General features: G+C 35.0%; 1 protein-coding gene across 2 annotated transcripts; it reads right to left on the reverse strand.

Annotated features, from left to right (window-relative positions):
* Positions 1–381: 381 nt before the first annotated feature.
* On the reverse strand, positions 382–22,590 carry LOC115444838 (sulfotransferase 1E1). 2 transcript variants are annotated; one of them, XM_030170773.2, is made up of 7 exons: positions 22,444–22,590; positions 9,936–10,070; positions 5,496–5,595; positions 4,920–5,242; positions 3,497–3,591; positions 3,143–3,311; positions 382–2,635 (listed from the first exon to the last, which is right to left on the reverse strand). In XM_030170773.2, exons 1-7 carry the CDS (start codon positions 22,523–22,525, stop codon positions 2,502–2,504), a joined length of 1,038 nt encoding a protein of 345 aa, XP_030026633.1. In that variant the 5' UTR covers positions 22,526–22,590; the 3' UTR covers positions 382–2,501. The 2 variants fall into 2 exon arrangements, with proteins under 2 accessions (XP_030026633.1, XP_037293865.1); XM_037437968.1 differs by lacking the exon at positions 22,444–22,590 and adding an exon at positions 22,374–22,404.
* Between the last annotated feature and the right edge of the window lie 366 nt (positions 22,591–22,956).

The following is a 22,956-nucleotide window of genomic DNA, read 5'->3' on the forward strand; positions in this document are numbered from 1 at the left end:
TTGATCGCAAGCTGTAAACCAACAGGAGTCGTAAACTTGTGTTAACAGCTCCCTTGTCTGTTCAAATCGATACTCATTCACGTATGCACGGTTACCGAATAGTTTACGTAAGGGAATTTACGAATGGATTTAACGTACGTTGACGGAGGATATAAGCTTGGAGTAAAACGATTCAGAAATACTAAAATATACAGCCATCTGAGGTATGGCATAACGGATATAGGTATAGGTGATACTTTCATTGCTAAAAAATAAAATCTAAAATTTTGGCGTATATTCTCAATCGATGTCATAATTTTTAAATTTGGTGAATTAGAATAAAACTGGGGTGCTATTATAATTTCACACTTGAACAGTGTAGGTAAAAAAAAAACAAGAACATAAAAATATTAAATTTTATTCGTATCTCTATAATTACTTACGCATTAATTAAATTTAAATATACATCCGTGTACATTCCTCGAATTTAAACATTCACAACTGTTTATATTTCTAGAAATCTAAAGAAGTATACAATAATAACGCATTTTGTCTATTTTTATCACATTTAAATAAAAATAAATAAATTAAAAAAGTTTTAATTCGTCTCTCTACTCCCTCATGGGTGTAAAGGTAATACCACACTCAGCGAAGCGGTCTGCAGCGATGCGACGCGACGCAACACGCTTAAATATAATTTACATCGTATGAGACAAACCACAATTTAAGACACAAAGCGGCTGGACGTTTAAATAATGCACGTAATTCCTAAGTGAGGTTTTACATTAATAGCAATAAACTAAGCTTTTCTCCTGATAGCCATTATCCAAGGGCAACAATAAGACGCATTACATACAGCAGCTATAATATATTAATATACATTACATCCCGGGATGTATAGCTTTACATATCCGGTTCCAACAGGCCGGCATAATTGTGTCAACTGCCGAGAGTAATCTCACGTCAATCGACATTCTATTGGCTCCACTCCACACTATCAGGTGCAGAAGGTTCACTTTGCCATGCTCGTATACATCATATCACACAGCAGGTAATATATATTTCTCTACATTTGATATACGATTGACGCACTTATATATAAATATAATTAATGTATCTCAAGATTATATGATGTTATAGCTTTCGTGTGTGCTCTAACGATTTATATGGAAAGATATACAAAAATATATAATGCTATACATTTTTACTTTAAAGCTGCTGTGTGTGACGCCTTCATTTACCATCAGATCTGGCATCAGGTGTCTACCAATGGCGAAAGGTCTACGTAACAAGATTCCCGCGGGCTTTCTCTATGTAGAATATATATTATATAGTATCTAATTATCATTAGAACGATTTGCAAACCGCGTTTATGGATATTAGTAGCTATGTTGTGTTGGGTTCCTTGTCGGAGAATATCACCTTTCGCCACTGGTGTCTACGTACAGTCGTAAAAAAACAGTCGAATTGAAATCCTCCTTTTTTGAAGTCGGTTAATAACAACTTATCAAGAATTTTTGTCACAAACACCACTACTGTATAAATAACTATGTTACATACTATCATTATAATACCTAAATGTCAGTTTAGAAATCATAGAAATCTTACAAATATTCGTAAAATAGAATACTCCGACCACACTTATCAACTCGCTTCGGAGCGGATGTTTAGCGGGTGTGAGATTTTTTTAACATTAAAAACTACCCGAGCGAGGTAAATTACATGTTATCATACAAAATCACTTATATACTAAGTAAAACTATTGAAACATTTTAAAAATATCAGGTACCTATTCATAAGAATATCGAAACGAACAAAACAGTAAAATAAATGCGAAAGTTTTTTTATATATTAATATATTTTACATATTATTTTGGTATTTTGTTCATGAATGTTGGCGATACTTAACATCATACGCCATCCTTATTCACTGTTGCCAGATGACTTTAACGAATACCCCAAAAACTAAGTAAATACGCCTGAGAAAATAGACATTTTGGCAAAAATGAAGCAATCAATGAAGAAAGGGTTCCCGGACATGTCTGTTTATATTTAAGCAAGAAATACACTTTATATTTTTACTATCAATCGAGTAAATTTGTTCAAGCTAAAAGTACCCCAAAACATTTCCTCCAAGGCGAAAAAATTAGGAATAAACCCTCCATCTGGCAACTGTGATCCTGTACCATAATAATTTACCCAAGCTAACCCAATGCACTTTGCTTAAATTGTAGAAGCAGATCAGTCTTCACTCTCTACAGCATTAATTGGCTCGGGATACCACAATATTACATAAATACGGTTTACTGATTCCTTTCAAGCGAGCATTGAGACTGCCAAACACTCAGCAACAGTCATAGAAGTCTTTTCTACTAATTTAGTTGTCATAGGCGATGATGATCATCACAACTCTACCCAAGAATGAAAACTGATTCACTCTTACTTAACTACGATGACTGGCTTCGAAACCTAAGACCAGGACCTGGTCCTGTCGAGTTAACTCTAGAAATTAGGAACATTTTTCATAAATGCGTGGTCTCTCCTTGAGCGAACGATGGATAGACGAGATCTAGACCTTTCAGTCTACTTATGAGGAACTCGTCGGCATCCCGAGTCATATCTTTATCGAAGTGAGACCTCCAGCCACCAGCTTCACCTGAAAAAATTCAAAAAATTGTAAAGTATTTGGATATTCGTTAGAAGTAAACTTAAAAACCGCTATTTAAATGAAATTTTGCACGAACAAGACCATGTCTTTGTTCAACAAATTGGCTGCTTTTTAACTAGGATGAGACGTATATAGTAAAAAAGGTACTTTCACCAGTCCGTGTTATAAAAACGAATGCTGAAAAACAGTTAAGTTTAACTCTAAAAAGTTGTTGCAACCTCCATGGACGTAGCTATTTTCTCGGCGGGACTAGTGCCTTGAACTAAATAATAAAATGACGTCTATTGCTTGCAGATTCAAAAATTCGGTTCGTGTTAAAAATATTGAATTTCTTGTTTGGGTACGACGCCATCCTGTGGTGCGCATGAACCACCCAGTTCCGCCAATATACACGCCCAAGGCAACCCGCTATCATAGTCTTGATAAAATGCCTTAAACCATCACAATTAAGATTTACTTCTTTAAGTTTATACAACAATTAGTAACATTACGTACCTTTCCGTACAAACTGCACGCCTTCTGTCGTTTGCCCGGTTGTGTTGTTCACATTCTTGTTCTTGCGCAGGCTGTCGAAGCTGAGATGTGAGGCGAGCTGCTGGATCTGCTCATCGGAATATTCTCTGTGCAGGAACTTGCACACGCGACGGATTTCTTTAGGCAGATCCTGGAGGCAAAATATGTATTGTTTAAAATATAATAAACCGCGATAAAATCCGATAACTATTCCATTCAACGTCTAACATTCGCGTAATCATATGAAATCATTATGCAATTTATTATCTTTTTTTAAAGCATTACAGTGACACTAATTGCGGACATAGCTTAGTTGGACTTCAATATGACGTTTACCTTAATCAGATCTTCGTAAAACAAAAAATGCATATTCGGATGATGCCTTTGTTTCCAAGCCTCATTCGTGTGGGCCACGATCGGCGTCCAGGGCACTGAAACATACACACCCATATAACCATGGTAGTCCACATAATACTAAGATAAGGGCCCCATTAACTGCCTTGAACACCACCTCAGAGAAATCGATTAAACATAACTGAACAGAGAACAGATTGGTTGAACCGGCTAAATGAACATGAAATCTGCCGCAAGATCCTCTTAAGTGAGTTAATTGGACATTTGGACTGTATAATAACCAGATTAAATCAGTCAAACTATTTATAGGTTAATCTTATTTGATGAAAACTGGTCCCAATATTGGATATGCGAACTCCTAATACTGATAATTTGTCCCAACATTGAAATTGGATTTCTTACCTCTTGTATGTAAGATAGTTTATTTAAAAATATATATTTGATTAGATTTAAGGTCATTCCTTTCAAAAGTGTACTCATTTAAAATTCTGTACGCGTCCGTCCCCGAGGTTTTCATTTTCAATGAATCTAATAAATCGTAAGACCTTTGAATTTATTTTATTTGAGCCCCCTTGTGAAATCACGTTGATTGATAATGGAATAAATTAGCGTATTCCTAGCTTGATTTGGATATACTACGTGCGAAGTATTAACATGCCACGAATTTTAATTTAGTTCATACGAGATTACGGGCATTCAACACTTCTGAGTAAATGCTACTCGTCACATTATGTATAAGCAGGCCAAATACAAAAGTCACACTCTAATCTATGCTCCCAAATAAGTGGTAATCGAATGAGTACTATCTACATTAGCTGTTTAATACGGTAACTATCAAAATGTATTGGAAACTTGTGAAACAGGCTCTAAGTGAGTTAAATATAGTATGAATCATTATAGTATAATTACTTTAGTATACGGAGAGTTTATACTTTTTTGATAGAAAATTTGTCAGAATAACCATAATTTAAATAAGTAAGATATTGTTTTTATCCTGACTCAAAAAAGTACTTATACCGCTTTAGTACCTCGCAATTAGTTCCAAAGAAAAGATTAACGGAAGATGTCCCTCGGCGATCGGCATCATTATGCCGGCATTCCTTAGGTACTAGATATACACCGGCGTCTCAAGTTTCTGTTTCACTATTACAAAGTTCTATGTTATTTTTTACTTACACTTCATAAATGAGATTAAAAATTCATTCATTTTAGTAAAAAATATAAGACAATAATTCATGGTTTCCCTTTCATTTATCTTTCGGTATTATTCGAAATTTTCACTGAAAAATATTTATTATCATGATAACATGATATATGTAATCAAATTTGCATATCGCATAGCACAAAACCTTGTAATAGTGAGCCAACAAATTGATAACAAAAGGACTAAACTTCTTATACTTACACAAGTCCCTCTTGAACGCTTCCCAGAAGTTCCTAAAAGTCCCTCTCATCAGCGACTTGCTGATCATCTTATGAAGGTAGTAGTATGAGACCATCACATCCCTAGGATCTCTGGCAACGTAAACCACTCGAGCAGTGCTCAGGAGTTTCGGAGGCAGCATGGACAAAGGCAGATGTGTTTTAATGAATCTAGGCGAAGGCATCTCTGCTATTATTTCCCAACTGGGATTTCTGACGGCTGCCGTCAACCCTTGGAAGCTGCCCAGGTTCATGAAATTCGCTTTGATCAGCTCGTACGCTATTTCTGGAATCTGGCTTGTGGTTCTGGAAATATTGAATACTATGCTTCAGTGTTCAAAAATTAAGTTTAATTTGATTGATGTGATGTTAAAGAGGCGATAGTAAATGTTGTAGAAACAGTACAATCTTCTAATTTATATGCGCATGACGTAAATATCTGAACGGGTTTAAATGCGGGCATTAAACAAAACTCAAGACAAAAATCTTTCAGTCACCTTTAGGAGTTAAGCAAAAAAGTTTTCTACTATGAATCCAAAAATAATTGAATCTTACTTACTCCAACATGGGAAATCTTTCATAAAGTGGTTTCTCCTTAGCAGTGTTGAAGTCAAGGTTGTTTTCTACGAGCCAGACCAGTTCTTGGGTCCAGGTTGTGCCTGAAGACAATAAATTTTAAATTAACAATTGTAATTAGCAGTAATAGCCCATTGGCGTTAAGAAAGACTACAGAGACGAAAGACCTCAGGATAGTCAGCGTAATTCAGTACCGCTGCTGTCTAACTGATGAATTGGAATCATTTAAAAATAACTGGTTTACTATAACGCAGGCTCTTGATTCATGGAAGGATGTTGGGGAGGCCTTTGCCCAATATTGGAACATTGAACAAGAACAATACCATCCATTACAAAGATTTTAGACGGTGTATTGTTTATGTCGTGACACTTACCCTCAGGCGAGCGACTTGTACTTCTCATAATTTATGTGGTTAAAAAAATAATTGTTTTCATCCATTACTATTATCAAAATCACCTTTAAACAATAGAAGCCATAATAGTAAAGAAGAAAGCGCAGATAGTTTGAGAATCTCTGGTACCTCGGTCAAAGCGGTTAAAAAATAATTGTTTGCATCCATTACTACAAGCAAAATTATCGATAAATAGTGGAACCCATAATAGAAAAGAAGAATACGCGGATTGTTTGAGAATCTGTGGTACCCTGGCCTATCCATTCTGTAGACAGATATGTTTACAGCAAAAGGGCCATTTTCGTTAAAGTTAAACTGTTGCTTAACCCGTCGCGGATAAAATTTATGATCTGGTAATAACAATCGAAGGTTGGATATAATCTTATTACAAAATACAATAACATTACGTTTATTTATCGGTTACTATCTAAACTTTATCGACAACTGATATAACCCCATAGCAACAATTCTTTGACTCGTGGATTCAATTCGTCAAAAAGAAAGTTCTAATTTGTATTATTGACTCCGTTTATTAGTTTCTAGTAGCGTTTTTTGTTCTTTTATCGAATTGATTATTTCGTTTATCTAAATATTCATTGTTTACTATATCTATATGAGGCTAATGCGTAGACCAATCTTTCGATATCGGATACAATCGTCGGATATGAAATGAAATAATTTATTTGAACTTGTAAAATATTATACATTATTTAGATTCCAATTTTAACTCTACCGCCAGTTCGGAAAGCAGTACTAACCAGAGAAGGACGGGCAAGAAACTCTAGTGTTGCTCTTTTTAAAATCAAAATCAATGTATAATAGGATGTAGGAGAATACAGCGTAAGTGACACTGAGACGAGAGACATCAAAAGAGAAAACAAAAATATGTACAGGAATGACAAATCCGAGCGATAGAGTGCTATAAGCTATACTTTATTCCCGGGAAAACATAAAGCGAGATTTTTATCACGAAAACGTTTTCACGCAATGGGATCCGCAACCTCTATATGATAAAAAATAATGTTTAATTTTAATTACATTTTAACACAACATATCAATGAATTTACGTTGTGGCCCAAGGCAGTAAGATGTCTAGCAGCCCGTACAAACGAAATTGAATACAGCTGGCCTTTGACAAATCCCTTTCCCAGTACAAACCTATAGTAAACCCTAGATCAGTGCGAGCACTAAATGTATCGCTTAGACACGGAGCCGTGCTCGCGAATAGTTTCCAAAGCTCAACGCAAAAGTTTGATACAACAATTGTCGGCTATTGGCGATATAATATACTGAGTAAATATTTATAAAACAACATTTAAAAAGGCTTGTAAGAAGTAGTCTAATCTTACGATACCATAACTTAACTATAACACCTATGTACTTTTAATTATTGCCTACGTTATTCTTACTAATGTATAAAGCTCAAGAGTTTACTTGTTTGTTTGTACGCGCTAATCTCAGGAACTACTTGTTCGAATTGGCAAATTCTTTTAGTGTAAAGTGTGCTAAGTAAACAGTAAAGTTATGGAACAATAATGTATGAGAATCTTTGGGTCTTTGTTCGAGGTAAACACAGAGACCATTGTACAGATTTGGATGAAAATTGGCACACATATTGACCATGTCCTAGATTACTATATAATCTCTTTTATCTCGGTTATTTGCTGGAGTAAATATGAGCATTTTAATTTAGTTTGTTAAACTGATTCCGTCGGCTTCGTACAAATAGCGCTACGCGTAACTATAGTTTTAGGGACTTTTGTAGAGAGAAAGGCGGTTTTACGCAAAGGAAGCCGCAAGCAAAACCTAATAGATGTTATAAATTAATAAGCAAACCTCACTTAACCCAATACAGACTTTGAGTTACAAAGCATTGCCTGTCATAGAAACCGTCACCCACACATAGATGCAAAATCTCACAATTTCTAGTAATCACATAGGTTACAATTTCTTTCAAACAGAAGAGGGAATGACCGAAATAAAAGAAAAAAAGCAGACTCATTCGTCCGAGTAGAACTTGTTAATCAGTCCAAATTTGTCTAAATACATTCTAGATTACCGCGATGTATAATCTCTCACCAGGCGTCACAATTATGTCGCCAGACGTTTACCATCACGCGCAGCTCAACGTCGGCTCATAAGGCACGGTGAACCCTAATAACTGCTGAATCACCCCCACGAACGACGAACTACGGTACTCTACAACTCTACAGTAGCATCCAGGTTATGGATAAGTTACATAGGCCAAATACCTAATAAAATCAGTCTTCACACCGAATGCGCGCCAATGCTCCAGTTGACGCGGCCCTAGACTCATTAACATATTTGTGTGTATACCTTATGGACTATGGTAGCCAATACACATTGACTCCTATTAGGTCTCGCGAACATTTCCTGGCCTTCTCCCCTTATCCATTATGAGGATACATTCTCCTTCTCCCACGCTTCCCTTCCCCAGATATCCCCTCAACTTCCCTCCAGGAATACAGTCGGTAAGCCTGAGGATTCCAGATCCCATTGGCTTATCTTAGTGTTGAATGCGGGATTCGATACAAAAAAATATACATATTCGGTACCCTCTCCATATCTTACCCAATGCTTTCCTTTCTTTTTTTAATGCTTTCCTATAAGCCGGAAGCCAATATTTCGTGTATGAAGTCGGCCGGATGCCTACACTATCGGGCCTTGATAGTATATCGCCTTCATCTAGATGATACGCAAATGCGCTGTAACAGTTATCTCACTAATCTGTACTAAATATTACTTGACTTTTACGTAATAGAATGTATGTTTTGCGTCATATTATACTTGTATAATGAGCAGAAAGCCCACTCTACACCTAATAATGTGCATGAACTTTTTTACGGGTTAAATAAAATAGGAAAACATCACAATAACTAATTCCCGAACTTTACTGTTCTTTGATTATTTTTACTAATAAATTACATATTTTTACTAATGAATATTCCCGTAAATATTACATTATACCCATCGCAAGAAGACAAACTGTCAGTCTACACGATGATATTAAAATTCATCTATAAAAACGCGCCCTACTCTTTTCTCCAATCGCTTACTGTGTGTGTGAGCAGCATACGTGCACACGCACACTACGATGGATAGCGTCGAGACTGAGGCTTGCATCAGTCCCCACACCCCGCGACAACCCGCTACACCCCCGCTCAAAAAGTGGTAGCGCGCGTCTTCGCGAATGAAATCACCTAAATGGTTAATTTTGCATATAGCTACAATTTTTTCTCTCAGTATATGTAGGCGTTTTAATAATAAAAAGAATCACCTCTTCTCCAATAAGATTCTATAACTACTTTAATTTAATTTATATATAAATTAATTTAAGTAAGAAATTATTATACTCATATTATTATTTTTTTAGATCTTAACAGGAAATAGCAAATTCTTGCTATTTTACTTTAGTAGCTAATTATTCATAGATTTCAGTTGTTATTATTATTGTTATTTGTTTTCTTTTCTTTTTGTAACCTTGAGCCTTCGAATTAGAGTCTGACAAATTTAAATAAGTACTGTTACAGGTTTGCGTAGGATACGCGGTACTATTAAAACACTGGCCTGGTTGGCATAGACTAAACTTTACTTTTATATAGGCAATAGACAAATAAATCAATCTGTGTACGCACGACTAGATCGCGACACTAACATATTTTGATACAACAAACAGATTCAAGTTCTAAGCTTAGTGCGCATCCTAGCAGCCCCTGATCTTGAATTTTTTCAAGGCGTGGCAAAAGCTGGAAAATGCCGCCCCCACCCTATATTTTTACCTTTGTCATCTTCATCATAATTTTGCGCCCCACGGGAAATAATTTGAGTATTGAATGTGCTGTACGTCTCAGTAGTCAAAGTTGCTACTGATAAGTTATGTATTCGTCTGCCAAGTTTGAATTTGCCGCCCGGGCATGAGCCCCGGCTAGCCTTAGATCCGGGGCTACATCCTAGCTCATAGTAATAACCCATTTTAAGTAAGTGATAGAATTGTAAATAAATAAACTCACCAGATCTTGGAAAGGTGATGACCCACACATCATCAGGCCTGACCTCCATGTTATAGATGAACTCGGCGTGTTTGCGGAACGCGCCCGGCATCACATACTCTTTCTCGCCACATTTAACAAACTTCCTTGTGTATCCTGGAATAAGAAACAGGTTAGTTCGAAATGGGCAATATGATATCTCTGGTTGATTAAGACAGAACCATTGACGTATATTCTATAGACACGAACGTCCATATAAATTATTAGTTCAACATCTGAACAAAGCGTCACTGTTATAACCTATTTATTCACTTGAATCAAATCATTTTACTTATTTCCCCAATATTTTTTATTCACATCCAGATTTGCACTTAGACTCGCGTTTTTATATTATGAGCGCCACTCCGTACACAACCACAAGCATCAATATTGCTACTATACCAAAATCAGTTTTAATGGATGACAATTTAATTCAGTTGAACACAGTGAACGTTCTAACGCCAAATCTAGTAAGTAGTACATATATATCGATGGGTAGAATTGTTAACAATCTTCTCACGTATTTTAAAAAGTTTGTCCCACTTTATGACGCCAAACAAAGTAGATCCCGGACAAACTTCTAGACCACACATAGTATAAAAAGATTACTTTCCACTTGGCTTATCAAATATTGCCTAATCGATTTAATCACAAAACATTTGAAATTAGGTTAAAATATTTACAATGGCTTATCAATGCCATCATAAAACAATAAATAAAATAAATATTTCTCATATCAAATATTACGAACAATTATACAAAACCTTGTTCAGCATTTCAAACCCTAATACTAATATATTAAATAAGGTTTTGTGCAAAATTTAAGGATTTTTCGTTGTTTACGAGTTAGATTTATAATTCTTTAATAATATGTCAAATTAATTTATTATTTAATTTAACTGGCATTGCATACCTGTTAAATAATAAAACAGGTATTTGCTTGATAAAAATCAAAAACAACGTTTCGGTTTTTATTGTTTGTAGATAATGATATTATTAAAGATCGTATCCGCATCAATAAACAGCTTTCTTGCTTGAATTCTGTTTGTGACTCATGTTACTAAGGCCAAATTAGGTGACGTATTTTACTTGTGTCGAATAATCGATTGCAACTAAAAAGTGTATCAAAACATTTCCTTTAGCGTACCTAACAAAGACCTATTATAAATAAACTTTACAATAAATGTTTTAACTTTATAATAATGTATCAGAATTAGCTAAATACTCTTTACGGTGACATAAAAGAAAATTGTGTATATAATACCATATACAGATAGGTTTTTTGCATTTACTGAAAAATCGGTTAAGGGAGATTTATTATAAGTCCTTTTGTAATGACACTCATCTTGATATGACTTGATATACATACAGGATAATTTTGAAATTGCGTTAATAAATGAAACCAGATACTCGCCTTTACTTCTACAAACATTGTGCCTAAAAATATTTATGTATAACGAATATGTCCACAAAAAAAAACCAATATTCATTTTCAGATTTTTTGATTATTTCGTACCTATTTTTCTGCAAATATGGCGTGTGAGAGAGTGTATATCTAAATGTAATAATTCTCTTAAATAAATAGTTATGGCATTAGGGCGTGTAATATAAAATTATTATTATTTCTATTTATTTAGTTCGAATTACACTTTTTATTTTACATTGACGGTTTGAGTAAATTATTCGAAATCATTATCAGAAAGTTAAATATATGGTTTCTCAAATGTGAATATAACTATAAGGCCTAGTTATTACTTATCAAACCGCGAGTAATATATCAGCTCAGATTCAAGCATTAGATCGATGCGAACATCAATATGACCATAATACCTGTTGTAACACTATACCATCGCTCAATCTCAGTAAGATAGCAGATTATTCTTTCTCTACCTTTATACTAAAACTATATAGAAGCTGTCTTCTATTCTTATAAATTACAGATTTTATTAAAATGTTATTCTATAAATTAAAATCAGGAATTTCTTACACGTAATCCGTAAAATAAATTTTGAAATGTAAAATGCAGATAAATATTCTCAGATGACCTGCACCTCACTTCGCCCCGTGACCATAGACACTGCAGTCTTCAAAAAGTCGGGAGAAAATTAAAATATAAAAAACCACGATAAAATCCAATAACCAGTTTTATTTCGACAAGAATATGTAGGCGACATAATTATTTTTTGTACAAAACTATGTCTCGAAGTTAAATGCGACATAAAAAAAAAATTTTCATTTCCAAAAACCTTGATAGAAATCTCACTTATCTATATCGGTTTTCTTTCACGATATTTTAATTTATTTAAAAATAGAACCATGTTTTTTTGCATTTAAAAAACATTTTATAACAGACATCATCGTATTTCAATTTAATTTTAATATATCAGCCACAATACCTTATATCTGTGTTAGTATATAAATGTATGCTGTTGAGTATACCTTTAAATAAATAAAAAAAAAAGAGTTTTCAAAAGGCTTAAACACTCCGCCGCCTTCGCTTATCCCTATTTCTTTTTTCATTATTGACAATACAGTAAAGTGGCTACACCCGCCTGATATTAAGTGAAAGAAAAAATAAAAAATTGACCGACAAGATCTTTAAAGCCATTTCTATATCCATGGTGTTGTATACGGACATAGGAAAGTGATTTGACGAATGGTAATTAGGGGGTCAGGATTTTTTTTGCTGGTGGTAGGATATATTTTATATCCGCCCGGGCAGCGACCACTGTACACAAGGTGTTAAAACCCGCCATAACGGCCCACGTAAGTTTCTCGCGTTCCGGGATCAGTCTGTGTATATCCAGTTCCAACAGGCCGACATAATTGTGTCGACTGTCGAGGGGTAATCATCTCTCGTCAGTCGACGTTCTATTGGACCCCACTCTACGCACCATCAGGCCAAGTAGGGTCACTTTGCAGTGCTCATTCGTGACGTTGAAATGTCATGTGATTACGTATTTTAAACCAGTACAAACAGAAAAAACAGTTCCAATTCCAATTTATTTTGACTTTTTTATATTTGCAATTCTGCCAATGTCAAGTTTGAAAAGATAGTTCGTATTTGTTATTAACGTGTAGTCAGAAATTACAAACGTCCCAATTGGTAGAGTTTTGTAGATTGTGTTCGCTAATGGCACACCTTTACAAAATAATTATCATTGGCTTCTATAGATTAAAAATATTTTTAATACGTAATATGTTGTATTCAATAACATACTTTAATTTGGAACTGCTAAACCAATTTTGAACTATTTTTTTACATTTTCGCTCTTGCGGAGCCGTAGGCAAAAACATATTCAAGAAGAATTATGTTTTTGCATGATTATGCGTATCGTTATCATTGAACTGCGTCATATTATATCAGTTAGATCATAAATATCAAACGATAAAACATTCATTGACTGATAGCACACATATATTTTATACAAGTCATGCTGCCTCCAAGTCCTTCCCCTGAGGAAGGTCAACTTTTACTTTTCTAGAATATTTTTCAATAGTATTGAAACGTCCCTATCCTTGAGGTTAAAACGCCTCCTTAGATCATGATTTTGTCACCCGCTTTGCTATGGACGGAAGTGGACAATTAATATTTCCAACTACTCCCTATCTTCCTATTTGATTAATTTCGTTGCGGGATAATGACAAATTAGTTTTCCCTGAAACTCGCCGAGATTCACTGCTCAGTATCATAAAATGCGTGCCACTGCTGATCCTGGCTTACGGGAGTTGTAGTGATGGGTGTGAGGGCGGGAAAGTCTCTGAATAGTATTCAACTATAACTTGCCCTCTGCGTGCCAAATTTCATTCCAGTCGTTGTTTTATGCGTTTATTTGTCACAAACATGCAAACAACTTCATATACTTTATCGCTTATTTATTATTGTCATATCATTTTATGTTCATATCTGCTGTAAGTTTATTTATATATTAACTTATTATTAAATCCTCTGCATCTGTCAGAAATAGAGACCAAAGCCTCTAATATAAATAAGATATTTTTCCACTTTTACCTATATGGCTATCAAATCTACCTTTCGATACAAACGACCGTAATTGTAGAAAGACGAATTTTACCCCGTAGACGGAATATGACCCCCTGTCTATCATCATCATCAGCAATATAAAGTCCACTGCTGAACATACGCCTTCCCGTCAGTGGGTGTTCCCTAATAATTTCCGGACTATACTATAAAAAAACACCGTGTTGTGACCTATTTCGGCCATATCGCACGTAGAGCTAACAACCTGAAGAAACTAGTTGTGACGGGAAAGGTCGAGGGCAATAGACCTAGAGGTCGAAACCCGAAGAGATAGTCGGACCGGATCTTCAAACAGCTGATCTCCATCAACACCCTTCATCAGGCGACAGGTCGTATCAACTGGAAACAGTCTTCGAAATACAGAAGCCACGATCCTCAGTAATGGGGGAACGATTAAGAAGATTATAAAAAATCTAAATCACTATTAACACGCTGTTTTTGGCACTTATTTCCGTCCTAGATTCTTATCTGACTATATTAGATACAAATCCGGACATGCCACGTCTTCAAGTACCGTAATACAAGTTAACTTCTTTTTAATCCATCATGTCAAGGTTTACGTTCGAAGATTAATAATTACTTAATACGTTTTTAATTTCGTGATTAATTTTGTGATGATAATGGACGTTATTTAAAGACGCGTTCCAATACACGCATTCTATACAGTCATTTTGCCATAACGTTACTAAATGAAACCGCGTACTTGGCCCTTATTCTGTATGATAGTGTAAACGCGTAACGCGGCCGTGTCATGTTATCTTCGAGAAATGTGCGTGGAATGGTATTCTGTAAGCCAAATTTCTATAGTCCTAAACATGACGCGTTGTGTTACGTGCTTGTTACGCACTGTTAAAATAAAGTGCGGGATAGAGAATAAGACCCCTTATCTATTTGGAAATAACACTTTACAATAAGTCACTTGATCTGTAGATAAAAAATAAAAAAGTGTAAGTTTCAAACAAAATAAATATTAATAAAAAGTAATTTTAATTTCACGCGCCCTAATGTCATTCCTACTACTCAGAGAATTCGTTGTAGTGGCAACATCACATTTTCAGTCAGAAATACACTCACACTCCCGACAACTTCGCATTAAACTTCAAAATGATCAAAAAATCAGAAAACTAAAGCCAGGATTTTTGGTGTTCAAATATTCGTTATTATTTGATGATTTTTGGCACAATCTCAGCAAAGGTGAAGACGAGTATGTGGTTTCATTTAGTAACACGACGTCAAAATGACCCTGTATAAGTAAAACTTAAGTATTATTAAAAGTATTACTGCTTACGTATGGCTCAAGACAGCAATGGCGAAGGGTCCATAAAGTCGTAATAAACAGAAAATGATTATGTATTTTACCAATCATTTAAGGAAACTAACATTTCGCTAGACTATAGTATTGATGGCTGAAAAAATATCGTATCCTACACATAAAACCAGATAAGTACACTGCAATCCAATAATCAATCATTAATAGAAATCTATTACTCAATAAGACCGGCTTAAGTTTTATCAATTTAATAATGCTATTATGCCAAAATTTTTAATTTTTTTTTTTATCAATATCTATGCTCGCGTTTTTTTCAGACGTCGCGCTTCCGAAACGCCACAAACGCGATTTATTCAAGATATTTCCAATACGTCTTTGCGCGCTAAAGACGCGCGTAAAACAACGTGTGTTATTTACAGAAAAATGTATTTCGTATTTGGAACAAACGTAAGAGTGCGTTTCCAAGCATGTGCAAGGTGGGATGCATAGCGAAGTTGACAAACGGTGAGTGTCTCTTGAGCCCTTCTCTACCAGTTTCGTAAATACATTGAAAATATTATTGTTTTTTCCTAACGCTTAGCAACGCACATATGTAATTGATGCGCTCCATTAGTACGCATAGATTTTTTTTTATACCCGGGCACGGCCAATTGACGCCACCGCTTCAGATGTGGGGTCCAATAGAATGTCGACTGACGAGAGATTACCCCTCGACGGTCGTTACAATTATGGCGGTCTGGTGGAACCTGATATGCACAAGCTGATCCCGGAACGCGACATACTTACGTGAGCCACTATAGCGAGTTTTAACACCTTGTGTACGCTATTCGGGTGAATATAAAATATATATGCTACCACCTGCAAAGTTACCAGCACCACTAGTTATGCTTAAAAGGGCAGAATACAGTCCAAAGCATTTCGAAAAATATCTAATTCGATTAAATTGGACACATTGACTGATAGAAAATACATATATTAGGGTTTTCCAATATTACTAGTCACTATTCAACACTTGACTCCCTTGAAATAATACCGAATCATCATGTTATGAGAAACCATATCAGGTACTTCACTGATAAACCGCGTAAATACCACGCGGTTTGGAATAACAAGTGGGTATGGATAACACTTGGGCTATTTTGGTCAAGTAAATTCCTTGTGATATCTGATAAATCAATTGACGTAATATATACGTAACAGTCTTCCTTATAAAAAAATCGCAAAGCTATGCTTGATTTAAACACAAATTTACTCGAGCTGTAAGTCAAAACATTATATACTTATAGTATATTATATTACCTATCTTGCCTATTAATAAGGTGTAAACTAGGAACCGGTGATGTTTTTGACAGCTATTTAAGCAATTCTTAATCACCTCTTAACGCTAAAACAAGTTTATAAGTAAGACTGTATATATACAATAATACGTGAAGAATAAACTTTGTACTATTTTTTAAGCACATTGCGCGCACAGATTATGAGAATTGACATGAAAAGTTCATATAGTGTAGAAAAATAAAATAGATGTATAATATATGTTACAAATATGTTAAATTCGACGGCCGAATTTCGACCACTAAACAACTACTAGGCATTGAAAATCCGTATGAAATCTATTTTTTGTAAATACGGGAGCGGCTAAGTGACTCCACTGTACTTGATAATAAGTGGAGTGGAGTCCAAAGCAATGTCGACAAACGAGAGGTGATTACCCTTCGACAGTTCACACAATTATGCCGGCCTGTTGGAACTGGATATACAGCCGCATTTACGAGAGCCACTATGGTGGGTTTTATTCAACCCACCACACCCACATTAGGTTTTAATACTATGTACGATGGTCCTTATCCGGACGGATATAAAGTATATCCTATAAATAGTAATAATAACAGCCCTGTATTATATACTGTCCCACTGTTGGGCACGGGCCCCCTCTACTACTGAGAGGGATTAGGCGTTAGTCCACCACGCTGCCCTAGTGCGGATTGGTAGACTTCACACACCCTCTAAATTCCTATAAGGAGATTCTCAGGTATGCAGGTTTCCTCACGATGTTTGCCTTCACCGTTAAAGCAAGCGATAATTCACAAAGAATACACACATAATTTTTAGAAAGGTCAGAGGTGTGTACCCATGGAATTTGAACCTGCGGACATTTGTGTCGGCAGTCCGTTCCACACCCAACTAGGCTATCGCCACTTTAAAATATATCTTATCACCAGCTAAAATAAATTATATAATACATAAACATCTCGCTAGCAACTGTAGTTCACTTGTATAAAAATATTTCTTATTCTCGAACAAATGGTAATTTTAATTGGCTGATACAAAAACAGTACTTTGACCACAACAGGCTCAAGGTGGCCTTTCTAGTGGTTATCGGAGACTCATCGTGCCACCGCAAAAGACTCAAAGGCTGATTGTACGGCTGCCTCAAAAATATATTTTGCTTCGCTGTTATATTGGCGGTGGGAAGGTTGATTGACTTTATTTAGGACATTGAGTTTTCAAATAGCGGGAATTAACACATTTTTATCTCACTTTTTTTAACCTAGCCTCAATTTAAAAAAAATGTTCAATTATGCGAAAAAAATGACACTAAAATCAAATAGAATGCCAAATATCGGTATAATAATTCGATTCTCTGTACAATTAAATAAATTATATTATTTCATTATTTTGATGAGTTTACAATTATTGACAACATTATTTTTTTATTATTTAAATCGACCTTACTACGCGTACATAACATTACCCTTGTATCCCATAGGGCTAAGCAGAAACTGGGTTGGCACTTTGACCTTATCTTGACTTACAAATTTATTTTTAAAATCTAATTATTAAAACGATTTGCAGACAGCATTTTATGCATATTAGTACATAAAAGTCGTGTCGGGTTCCCTTGCGGAAAATATCATGCTTCTAAAAATAAAATACTTTATTAATCACGTAGGCGAACAAAACTACACTTATGATACGTCAAAACAATTTATAAGTATAATTATTACTATTTCTGAATAACACTTAAGATCACTTATATAATACGGACATTTTAAATTACACTCTAAAATATTACTTCGCCACTACTATACAGATATTCCGTACATGTATAATTTATAGCTCTAATCCTATCGTATTACTGGATGACAACGTGCTACAACCGTTACAACTAGGTCAACCGTCTGATACGCCTGTCACATTTAGATGTCAGTGTCAAAATCACAAATCTACGGGAATCTACAAGGCACTATGTAGAAGTATATAGCGAATTCGTCTTGAGTAATTTTGCGAATTCGAACATTTTCACATTAGGATCATAACGATGGAACGTTCCATTTTTGAAATTTCATTTTATTCGAAATTTAAATGTTATTTCGGTTTGAAATGCTTTAATTTCATATTTATTATTACATTAATTTCAAACAATTGATGCACTGATAACAAGTTAAAAATAATCTATAGAATGCCTCACTTTATCTATGTATTAAGCAAGGCTTGGTCATTAATTCGTCAAGCGAAATAATACAAAAAGTGGTACCATTATTATTATTTGTTGTTATCGGTAAAAGATATAGTGATTGTATTCATTTTAGGAAGTGTTCCGTTAACATGGCAGTCGGAATGTTTTAAACAATTATTTATAACTAGCTTTTGCTCGCGGCTCCGCCCGCGTTATAAAGTTTTTCAGGCTAAAGTTTTCCATTATAAAAGTAGTAGTTTCCCGGGAGCCTATGTTCTTCCCAGGGTTTCAAACTGTCTCCATACCAAATTTTATCTTAATACGTTGGGTAGTTTTTGAGTTTAAGACGTTCAGGCAAACGGATGCAGCGGGGGACTTTTGTTTTATAATATTTTTTTTAGAACTTTTTAAGAGGAATAATCCCGACATACATCATTGTTGCATAACTTTAACCGTTTACGCAGCGCACGCAACGGAAGCTCTCAAAACGAATAAATTGTCCCCGTATTTGTAACATGTTTCAATACTGCTCCGCTCCTATTGGTCATAGCGTGATGATATATAACTTAGAGCACTCCACGAACAAAGGGCTATCCAACGCAAAAAGAATTTTTCAGTTTGGACCGGTAGTTCCAGAGATTAGCCATTGCTGCTCCGCTCCTATTGGGTATAGCGTGATGATATATAGCCTATAGCAATCCACAAATAAAGGGCTATCCAACGCAAAAAGATTTTTTCAGTTTGGACCGATAGTTCCTAAGATTAGTAAACTGCAAGCAACTGCTAAGCTATCGGGAGTTACACGTGTCATTGTGAGTCAACCATAAAAGATAGACATATGCTGTCGTGGGATATTTTTTACATAATTTTAAGGAGAACATTTCCGTCATACATGATTTCTATGTAGCTTTAACCATTAAGGTTGCACACGCGACGGGAGCTTAAAAAATGGAGTAACTTCTCCCGTTTTCCCAACATTTCCCTTCACTGCTCTGCTCCTATTAATTGTAGCGTGATGAAAAGTATACTATAACCAGCACAGGAGTATGAAAAATAATTGTACCAAGTTTCGTTAAAATCCGTCGAGTAGTTTTTGTTTCTATAACGGTTATACAGACAGACAGACAGACAGACAGACAGACAGACAGACAGACAGACAGACAGAAAGACAGACAGACAGACAGACAAAAATTTTACTAATTGCATTTTTGGAATCAGTATCGATCCCTAATCACCCCCTGATAATTATTTTGAAATATATTTCATGTACAGAATTGACCTCTCTACAGATTTATTATAAGTATAGATAGATATAGATATAGATTTATTATAAGTATAGATAACTTTTAGAAGCCCCGATCTAACGTACAGCCTCGTTTTACCAGCAAAAGACTTTCATGTGAAAAAAGCCGCACGAAAAACAAATATTTATATATTTTGTAATTTTTTTTATTGCTTTGAATGACGAGATGAGCTTGCCGTTCGCTTCATGGTAAGCGATACGACCGCCCATAAACAATAGAAACACCATCCAACATATTGAATTATAAATTATTGTTTAGTATTCCACTGCGCTCGCAATCTTGAGACATGAGTTGTTAAGTATTATTATGTCCAGTAGTTACACTGGCTACAAAGTTGTTTTTAATATTCAGTTGATTATATCTAGCAATTATTTATATTGATCATAAGTTAGTGTTAACATTAACTCTAGTAAATTGAAATTAATAACACAAACTATACTATTATACCTATATAAATCTGAGATTTTATTTGTTTGGACGCGCTAATCTCAGGAAATACTGATTTGAATTAAAAGATTATTTTAGTGTTAGATAGCTCATTTATCGAGGAACGCTACAGGCTATCATCACGCAAGGAGCAATAGTACAGCATTAATAAAAAATGTTATAAAAACGGGGAAAATGGATTCCTTTTGAGAGCTTCCGTTGCATACGCTGCGTAAACGGTTAAGGTTCTGCAACTATAATGTGGGACGGAATTTTTGCTCTTAAAGCGTTCTAAAAAATATATTATCTAACGAAATCCCCCGCCGCATATGTGTGCCTGTCTGAACGCGTTAAACTTAAAACTACCCAACGGATTTCGGTGAAATTTGGTAAGAGGACGGTTTGAGACCCTGGGAAGGACATGGCTTACTTTCTATCCTGGAAAATATATACCGGGACTTTTATCCAAGAAAACCTAATCACGCGGGCAATGCCGCGAACAAAAGCTATTAAATACATATTTGGCATCAATATGTTTTTTAACTAATTACTAAACATATTATAATTAGAAACAGGTCAATGGACGGCTATAATCTTAATAACAAACATAATACATTAACTCGTTAAATGATACTTAATATATGTTTAAAGAAATATAAAACCATTTTTTTGAAATAATTAAAATTTCTAATGCTGTGCAGAAATGACGGGAATCTAATAGAGTTGAAATTATCGATTAAACTTAAGGCTGTGCTCCCAGCAAAACAGCGCAGTAACTGTACTTTAGAAGTTATTTTACGCTATTACGTCGCGGTACGACACCGCGGTCCCGGATTCGACTCCTGGGTCGGAAAAAAATATAGTACCTTTGCGCACTAACAGCCCGGAATCTAAAATTTGTGTGCTAGGTTCAAACTGCTTACTTCTCGGGACTAAAGACGTGAATAATGTTTTTTTTTAACGAAATAATATCAAGCTCATGCGCACAAAAATCCAAACATTTTTTAATGCTTTGAAGGACGAGACGAGCTCGACGTTAGCCTGATGGTAAGCGATACGACCGCCCATAAACAGTAGAAACGCCATCCAACACCTTGAATTACAAAGTATTGTTTGGTATTCCACTGCGCTCGTCACCCTGAGACATAAGATGTTAAGTCTCATTATGTCCAGTTACACTGGCTACAATGTCATTCAAACCGGAACGCAACTGTGACTACACACTGCTGCATGGCGGCAGAAACAGACATTGCGGTGGTACCTACCCAGGCGGACTCTCACGTATGAGAGACCTACTAACAGTGTTGTAATTCAAAGATTTGTTTAGCCAGTCAGTGACACTGATCGTGAAACAGTCAACTTGTATCTTATACAGAAGTAAACTCGCCGCTGTTTATATTTAGACCTAAATTATTACTCATTATCACATTTCAAACATTACACCTATTACTTGTTCAGCATATAAATTGTACTGTACATAGTGAACCCAGTTTACGTGTGGTTAGGAAGGTAAGGCAAAAGTAATTTAATTCATATCTAATCGTAGGTTTATTTTTCAGTTTTAGGATGTTTTTTCCTTAACTTTTACGTTTGATATGAAGATAAAATTGAATGTAAAGGTTGGTTTGTTAGATTAACTTGTTCTTATATAAATCGGTATTAAGGAAAAAATAGATAATATATTCGATATTTAACTAACAATAAACACTTATTAAAAAGGAAAAGTGAATTTTTGTTTCTTCCGCACAAATAATTTCTAGTTCTTAATTAATTCTTCCGCAAATTTCGCAAAAAGTAAATAAATAATATTATTAATCGGATTGATTATTTGTGTTCTAATCTTTTTTGGATTGGCTCTAATTATTTTTTTTATATTTACCAAAATCCATAGACCCTAATAAATATTTTGCAAACTTACCGCCATATGTTACCATAAACCAAAAAACACAACACAACACTGAACAAAAAATATAAAAATATTAACGCACCAAGCAGACATTTTTTTATAATTTTGTCTTCTTCGGGTGTGCAATTTTTTATTTCGTACGGGACGTCTTGCCAGGGAGCCATTTTGATGTGAAACAACGCACAGTCAAAACCGAACTGATAATAAAAAATGGCTACACGACAAATTTCAATAAACGTTATATCTTGTTAATCTAATCTTGAACATATCGACTCATCTATTACAGTCGATAATGAATCACTAGTTCATGACAGGCAAATGCCGAATTTTCGACAAACAATTTACGTTAACTCAAATATTTCTAAAAGTCACAACATGACATTTCATGCTTCGATTAGTTGTCTTTATTTAGTAATCGAAAGTGACAATTGTTTGTTACTCATACTTTTAAATGTATACATATAAAACAATCCCTAAAAGCTGCATGTGATCAATTTTCTCAAAATCTACTGAACGGATTTTTGTACGGTTTTTACTAAAAGATAGTAAAATTCTTAATGTAGGTTTAGGTTAATAGTACATTACGGTTTTATGT

Source organism: Manduca sexta, chromosome 12 (genome assembly GCF_014839805.1).
Source record: "Manduca sexta isolate Smith_Timp_Sample1 chromosome 12, JHU_Msex_v1.0, whole genome shotgun sequence".
NCBI classification, from domain to species: Eukaryota; Metazoa; Arthropoda; class Insecta; order Lepidoptera; family Sphingidae; genus Manduca; species Manduca sexta.